Source organism: Brachyistius frenatus, unplaced genomic scaffold (assembly GCF_029030835.1).
Source record: "Brachyistius frenatus isolate BFR_SWC_R1_liver_20210118 unplaced genomic scaffold, ASM2903083v1 Contig_29, whole genome shotgun sequence".
Taxonomy (NCBI): domain Eukaryota; kingdom Metazoa; phylum Chordata; class Actinopteri; family Embiotocidae; genus Brachyistius; species Brachyistius frenatus.
The window spans coordinates 2,357,421-2,366,008 of NW_027210628.1; the positions used below are offsets into that span (position 1 = coordinate 2,357,421).

Here is an 8,588-nt window from a genome sequence, read left to right on the forward strand (position 1 = left end):
AATTTTTTTTTTATAAAGCTCTGATATGGTTTGGACAAAATAGCTTGAGTGACACATAAACAAATCTTGCTTTGTCCTGCTAAAAGGTCTCCCACAAACAAACAGTATTTGGCTTCCATTTTAATTTATTTTCAGTTCACTTTTATTTATATAGTGCAAAATCACAATATAATGTCTTCTCTGTAATATTCGCATACAATATACTGATGAGACCTGTTGATAACAGTTACGGTAATGATATGGTTACAACTATTCCTATTGGCTGAGGAGCTATGTTTAACTATGATTGCTCCACAGTGACAAGGTTAGGTTGTATTTGCAGACGCAGTGTGTGAAGTTCGCCTTCCTGCTATCAGTGCCTGTTGTAAGTCACGTTAATAAGAGATACTTACATCGTCATCCAGGGTCAATTCTTGCACATGTTGTGCAAAACAAGACAATCTCGGGGCACTTAACATAGTAAGGCTATTACAACAGAACTTTACAACAACATCATAAAGTGAAGCTTAATAATTCAACAATCCCCATATGAGCAACAGCTGGAGGGAAAAACTGACTTTTAGCAGGGGTAAAAAATAATAATAAAAAGAAGGAAAAAACGGGTTTTACTCAATTTAATATAAAGTTTAGAATCACCATGCAACATGGTCTCCAAACATTTTACAATGACAAAGAATACCTGCACAAAAATACAGACTACACTATCACATGCAAAGATAAGTGATAGGGAAAAATATCAATACAGCATTCAATCGAGGGATACAAATGCAAAAGCAAGAGCAAAAAGAGTGAGTTTAACACAATCTATGGAGTGGAGGGGAAAACTCAATGCATTGCAAGAAGTCCCTCAGCCAACCATTCCTCATTGCAGTGTTGCGAATTTGTTATAGTCTGTGGTTGCACCCGATCCGGTCGACGTGATGGAGTCACGCGTCAACCACTGCCCACATTAAGCACCGCCCCGAATTCCCCACAACATTGAACGTATATGCGTATAACTGTATTTAAAGTGTTAACATAACTTATCAGGGTCACCTGAGTTAGCCCTAACCATGATTCATAAAAAAAAAAAATAAGTTTAAAGCTTAATTTTGAAAGTGAAGAAGGTGTCTGACTGGGACCCATATGGGAGCTGCGCACTGGTCCACACAGGAGAAGATTTTAAAACATGTTTTTTAAATCTCCAAACCATTATGTCTTCATTACGTAAGTGATCGGAAACATCTCAGTGGGTGGCTTGGCTGCTGTTTTATTTCTGAAGTCAGAGACACACCCAGGTCCATGATATCGCCCGCTGATCGTTAAATGTAGCGTGCAGTGAGGTGTTTTTCAGAGCAGAGGCGCTGTTCGTTTGCTTGCTTTTCCCCCAGTTAGATAACGCTGCTCGGAAGCAAGATAAAATCACGTCAACAACTCTTACCCTCACTCTGCCCTGCTAAATTACATGCAAACGGCTGTTTTCTCCGGCGAACTGCAAAAGGTCAGATTTTAGATACTCGAGCGTAACTTTTGAGTGTATCTATGAATGATGTGCTCAAAGTTGGTTGGCACCGTCCGTGCAGATTGAAAGTTTGGCGGTGATCAGCTTTGATTCATAGCTACTTGACTTTGTGTGGGATTTAAGATCTCCGTCAAAATATGACTTTGTAGCTATGCACAAACTTTGATGTAAGAAAATCTCACTTTGTGTGGTACAGATCCGACATTTTACTGAGGAAGCGTTTGACAGCAGCTGTGTAAACAAAACCCGAGAGCGCAGCCGATTTTACATTAAAAAGTCGGATTTAATCAACGTCCTTAAGAAAGCAAACCTTTGGAAACTCTGGCCAACTTCCTGTTGAATACAGCTTCATGGATGCATCCTCATGTTTACTGTAAAAACATTACTGACTGATGTGGCTCATCTTACACAGATCTGAAGGATGACTCGTCGTGTGGCAGTGGTTGGAGGAGGGAGTTCAGGTCTGGCCTGTATCAAGTGCTGCCTGGATGAGGGGCTGGAGCCTGTCTGCTTTGAAAGCAGCAATGACATTGGTGGTCTGTGGAGGTTTCAGGTGGGTGACACCATTTAAATGTTGGACTTTCTTTTAATCTCACACAATGTCAGAGAAGATGATTGTTTTCTCTTTTTTTCTTCCCGGCTGTCATTGCAGGAGAATCCAGAGCCAGACAGGGCCAGCATCTACCACTCGGTCATCATCAACACCTCCAAGGAGATGATGTGTTTCAGTGACTTTCCCATCCCTGCTCACTACCCAAACTTCATGCACAACTCCCTCATCATGGACTACTTTCGGATGTATGCTGACCACTTCCAGCTCACCAAGCACATACGCTTTAATGTAAGGATGCTAAACTATCACAGTAATTTCCAAATATAAAGCCCTGTTTAGTGCAACATATAATTGGATTCATAGAAAATTGCTCTAACTTGCAATAAATAAATGTTTTATCAGCTGTCTGTGTCTTTTTTTTTTTGCCCAGGCCAAAGTCTTAAAAGTGAAGCAGAGATCCGATTTTTCTCACTCGGGCCAGTGGGATGTTGAAACAGAGAACAGGGATGGCAAAAAGGAGAAACACATTTTTGATGCTGTGCTGATCTGTACTGGACATCATTGCCACCCCAACATGCCTCTCCAGGACTTCCCAGGTAACACTGCATGCTACAAATATCCTTATAAAGTTCACTCAAAGGCAAAAAGCACTGCTAGTGCTTTGGCAGCATGAACACCGCATAATGTAAGTTGATAACCAACCTTGAATAAAAAGTATGACTAAGCTTATAGTGGAAACGCTCTACAATGTGGTTATATTAAAAGAAAGCAGCAACACCCAAAGTGAAGAGTTGTCAGTATAATGTCCTCAAAGTTGGCTTGAATTCTGAATTTAGAACAAACCTTCAATGTTCTCCAATACAGATATAAGTTATTGAACTATAAAGCAGAAGTAAAGAGACACCGTTTTACAAGTTTATGTCTTATTTTCTCCAGGCATTGATACTTTTAGGGGAAAGTACCTCCACAGCAGAGACTACAAGACTTCTGAGGAGTGGCGGAATAAAAAAGTCCTGGTGATTGGAATCGGAAACTCTGGAGGAGACATCGCAGTGGAGCTCAGCAGAGTCACCAAGCAGGTGGGACTGAGATAGTTACACACTTATGGAGGACTTGTGTGTCTGAAATGTTTGTACATTCAATACAATTTAAAATTTAAATTAAATAAGGATGCCAAATTATTACCTATATTTTTACAGCAGAATCCAGGACAAACACAAGAAGACAACTTTTAAACAAATCCATCTTGCAGTTGTATATTCTACACCACATTGTATCAGAAGTGAAATTGAAAATGAATGGAACCAAGCTGTCAATTTATTGCTTTATAAAGCTGCATACATACAGCTGAAGTAATTGTGTTAATCAAGATGGAACCCAAACAAAGTTCTGCAAAATATAAAAGACATTTGCAACAGACAATGTAGGTGATATGCATTATTTTAACTTCCAGATAAAAACCTGAAAATACCAGCACAATGACTGTGTACCATGTCTTTTCTTTGTAGCTTTACCTGAGCACTCGAAGGGGAGCCTGGATTCTGAACCGTGTTGGAAACAAAGGGTTACCACTTGATTTTGCTTTTAACAGGATACATACGGTTTTTAAGAAAATCCTTCCCTTTGGATTTTTGTGTTCTCTGGGGGAGAGCCAACTCAACCAGAGATTTGATCATGCTCTGTACAATCTGAAGCCAAATCACAGGTACTGTGTTTGTTCTATGTATTGACTGCCTTGAGGTTTCCTGAGATCCTCAGGAGTACACAAATAACCCATGTGAATATGAATCATAGGTTGTTCAGCCAACATCCCACAGTGAATGATGATCTTCCCAACCGCATCCTGTCTGGAACAGTTCAAGTGAAGCCCAACATCTGCAGATTTCAAGGTTCCAGTGTGGAGTTTGATGACGGAAGTGTGGTGGACGATGTTGACCTGGTGGTATGTTTATTATCTGTGTGGACACACTCACACTCACCCTCATATAGACGACAGTACAACTGTAAAGTAGTTCTGTGACTGATTTGAGCCTCTGTCCTGCAGGTGTTTGCTACAGGTTACCAGTTTTCCTTTCCATTCCTGGCTTCTCATGTGGTCTCGGTGTCAAAGAACGAAACATCTCTGTACAAGTATGTGTTTCCTCCTGAGCTGGACCGTCCCACGCTGGCTATCATTGGTCTAGTGCAGCCACTGGGAGCCATCATGCCCATTTCTGAGATGCAGGCCAGGTGGGCCACACGTGTTTTCAAAGGTAAAAGAGGTTGTTTTTTTTAAATATCTGTTTTTCAGCAGAATCATTTTGTGTTTACAAAAGTAAACAACTGTCTTCTTTCAAACAGGCTGCATAAAGCTTCCTTCAGCTGATGATATGCTAAAAGATGTCCAGTGTAAGCAGGAGAGCATGATTAAAAGGTACTGAAATTCATTTACTCAACTTTGTGATTCCTGAACCAAATCATACTCAGCAAATGTTCACCTTGAGTCTCATTTTCAGGTATGTCAGCAGTCAGAGGCACACCATCCAGGTGGACTATGTCCCCTACATGGATGAGATAGCAGAGCTGGTGGGGGTTCGACCCAACATCACCAGGATGCTGCTGACTGAACCCAGGCTGGGACTGAATGTGTTGTTCGGTCCCTGCACGCCGTACCAGTATCGTCTCAGAGGCCCGGGGAAGTGGACCGGAGCGCGTCAGGCTATCTTCACTCAGTGGGAGAGAGTAGTTCAACCCATGCAGACCAGGCCCTGTGATGAGCCCAAACCCAGGAGATCTTTGATGTGGCCTCTGCTTCTGTCAGCTGCTGCTGTGGGCGCGGCTGCCTACGTTAACAGGAACAACCTTCCAGCTTCCCTGCAGGATCCCGCTGCACTGCTGGACAGGATTAAGGAGTATCTGCCTGCACAACTGAGCAAATTTCATCTTTAATACATTTCACTGGTAATTACTCTTCTAGTACTTGTATGTTTGCAATTTTTTGCTCTAAACTACACCAACTTCTGAAATGGACATTGTACTAAGATACATTCGTCAATGATATAGTTGTATAATAACTTCAGAGGCCAGCTGGTGATACACTAAAAGCTAATATTCAGCACATTCTTTTATTCATATTTGTCCAATCTACAAATACATATTGTCTTTGTTTCTTACTGTATTGTCTTGGGATTAGATGATTGACAGGCCATCTTAAATCAAATTAGCCCACTGTTGGATTTATTTTTAAATATGAGTATATCATGATGAATCCATCCAATGCATTGCTTCTGCCTTGTATACTTCTTAAACAATCTGGATTCTAATGCTTCTAATGCTTTTGCTTAGTTTGTATTTTTAATTGATTACATGTTTTGGAAAAATCATTAATCATGCTTTTTAAATATATATTATTACTTTGTTTGCAATATTTTAAAATTGAAATAAATATGGCTGAGAGGAGCACAAGCTGACAGTATTCCCAAGTCAAGCGATAAGCCTTTCCTACATCCTTTTTTCGCATAAATTTTATTGCATTTCCATATATTTTGTTTGGTTCTTTCTTAATATTGATATAATTGTTGTTAAGTTTTCTGATGTTTAATTAATTTATAACTGACACCATCCTGATGCTTTTTGTAGTACGTAATAAAAAATAAATCACTGTTAAAAAAATGTTTGATACCATATCGTTTAAAAATGGAGAATATAAAGGTGTTTTATCTTTCCTTACATCCCCAGCAGAAGGTTTAAGTATATAAATTCATACAGCCCATAACTGTATGAATAAAACCTAACCTTATATTGTTCTTAAAGCAATCATAATGTCTTTCATTACATAACCGTTAGAAGACAAAAACATAAATCAGGCTTCTATTTTCAGTTCTGAGCCAATGATAATTTTAAATAATACATTTTTATGTCAAATATAACATCTTAGGTTAGGTTAGGTAGTTACTTTATTAATCCCCAAGGGGAATTTTTTTTTTCCGCTACAGCAGCATACAGAAGCAATAAGATAATAATAGAATAATAGTAAAGCAATAAAATAGCAGTAAAAATATTAAATATAAATATAAAATATAAAATGCACAGTATATACAGTACAGCATATATCTATATATATTATATACAATCTTAATAATTTGTTTTAATTTGTAATTTTGCATCAGGTTAAAGGAAAACAACAATTTCACTCTGATATGTGACACAAAACACTAATAAAACAGGACAACCACTGAAGCTGTTTACTTACAAGCTCGATTGACAGGTTTTGCAGAGCTTGTGATAAGGAAACAGCTCAAGTAGATCAGTGCTCTGAGGTTCATAATCACTACAGACAGTATATTTATAGTTATAAAGCTCGCTTCCAGTAACACAAAAATCGTCCTAAAAAAACTACAAAAAAATGTCATAGTCATGTTATCCTCCGATGGATCAAATTTAGTCAGTAAAAAGCTTAAAAAGTCTCCATGTTCACCTGAATGGTGAAGATCTGAGTGTGAGGAACAGCTCGTCCGTACATGCTGTTGATACTGGCTAAAGGTCAGATTACTGGTGCATTTACACACTGCCTGCTTGTTTGTTCTTTAAATGTGTAACAGTGAATAGCAGATTAGTCATTTGCAAGCTTGCTTCTGAACACTGGAAACTTGGACTTGGTTGATGTGTTTTGCAAAGAGAACAAACTTTTTTAGTTCGTATTTTATTTTTTATTTTTCGATGTACAGGATAGCACATTGGAGCTGAGACTACTGTAGGTGACCTAACTGGAGTTTCTGTGCTTTATCCTTTATTATCATATTAAATATCAGATTATACACTTATTGATTTGAGTTAACAGAGCTGTAAATCACAGTACTTACCCTAAATCATCTCTATCAATTGCCTTTGCACTTGGTAGTACTTTGATCTGGTCGACCTTGTAAGTCACAAAAGCAGAACTGGCAGGGATTTGACCAAACAGCCCCAGGAAGCAGCTGAACCAGGCTGGGACTGAATGTGTTGCTCACTCTCTGCTCAGCAGGAAGCTCAGCTTGAGTCTCCACGTCTTCTTCACTCGATTGGAGAGAGTAGTTCATCTCTTGGCTCAGTGATGAGCCCTGACCCTAGAGATCTTTTAAGTGTCCTCCGGTTCTGTCAGGATTAACCTTCCAGTTTTCCTAAAATCTCCAATTGCATCGCTAGATAGGATATATGTCACATAGTGATGTGTAATGAATATTTGCTTCTTGTCTGAGGTTCATTGTGACTGTAAAACATGCCTGACTTGGTGGAACTTATTTGCTTCTTACAATAATTGATATAAGATCATAGTGCAGATTTAGAGAAAGCAGTATTCAGATGATTAATTAAAATATATATGAATGTCAAAAGTAGAAATATACAACCAGCATGTTCCAGCTGGTACATGACGTGCATTATTTTGGATATTGTTTGTAATTTAGGTCAAACTAAACTGATACATCATATTTCCTTCATTTCAAGTGGAGACAAAAGGGAAATCTATAAAAGTACATCATAATTGTACACACACACACACAGTGAGTTTCTATTACATAACTCTGTGGATCTAGACTGGACCACGCACTAACATAGGTTGGTCAATGATGCCACCAAATGGTGGCTTAGGGATTTACCTGCTCATTTACTGGGAAAAGACACATGAAGTCCTTAATGCTTTACTGCATCATACAGGGAGGGAGCATGTGATTAGGAATCTCTCTCTGATGTCAAAATCAGTGGCTCAGACTGTATTTGTTTTACAGATGACATGGTTGTATTATGAGATTCCTCATCAATATGAAGAATTAAGACATTAAATTAAAAATCAAGTGTACTTTTGCAGGTGTACTTTTGTAAACACATTTTAATATGTAAGAGTAGACACTGACACAGGATTCATTGTTTAAAGAATTTGCATCCCTATCAGGATTAACATCAAAGATCAGAAAGCAGTCAGAGGTTCTTGGTTTTGTAGACAGGCAGACAGACGCATTGAAGGCATAAAGTAAAAGCATTAAGTCGATAGTTTTGAGTTGAACTGTATTCAAACCAACCGCCGCTGGTGAACCACCGGTAGACCCCGGAACAAGATTCATCCACGCGTGACTCGTGAACATTTGGGTTGCCAGGTTTGAAGATCGGCTGCCAGAATGTCATCACAGGGATGTAAAAGAATTGATATATTTGAAGTGATTTTTATTCATTTACGTCTCTATGGTCGCACATTGCAACACTTTAAATATCCTACGAGCATAAAACTATTTCCTTTAAATAACCGGGCACTTTTGAGAGCCAGGTTAGACTACAGGGAGGGTATTCACTAGTTACTCAATGATTCTTGGCAGCATAATATAGGCTACTGACTCAATTACGGCAAAATCTGACTTTCTTTTTACAAACATGTCTAAACCAATACAGACATACTCTAACCAAAAAGATGCCACATATGCATGTAATAAATTGCCTACCACTTGCCAAGTACTCTTTTACAGTCTTTTTCATAAAATTGTATTCATTTCTCAAAAATAATGTGCATACAAGTGTATATCCACT

At 38.6% G+C, this 8,588-nt stretch overlaps 1 protein-coding gene across 2 annotated transcripts; it reads left to right on the forward strand.

Annotated features, from left to right (window-relative positions):
• The first annotated feature begins 990 nt into the window (after window positions 1–990).
• Window positions 991–5,574, forward strand: LOC138621240 (flavin-containing monooxygenase 5-like). 2 transcript variants are annotated; one of them, XM_069699135.1, is made up of 10 exons: window positions 991–1,206; window positions 1,914–2,054; window positions 2,154–2,342; window positions 2,485–2,650; window positions 2,991–3,133; window positions 3,563–3,759; window positions 3,849–3,996; window positions 4,099–4,306; window positions 4,395–4,467; window positions 4,550–5,574. In XM_069699135.1, the coding sequence occupies exons 2-10, from the start codon at window positions 1,923–1,925 to the stop codon at window positions 4,980–4,982; spliced, it is 1,689 nt and encodes a 562-aa protein (XP_069555236.1). In that variant the 5' UTR covers window positions 991–1,206; window positions 1,914–1,922; the 3' UTR covers window positions 4,983–5,574. The 2 variants fall into 2 exon arrangements, with proteins under 2 accessions (XP_069555236.1, XP_069555235.1); XM_069699134.1 differs by lacking the exon at window positions 991–1,206 and adding an exon at window positions 1,344–1,480.
• The last annotated feature ends 3,014 nt before the right edge of the window (window positions 5,575–8,588 follow it).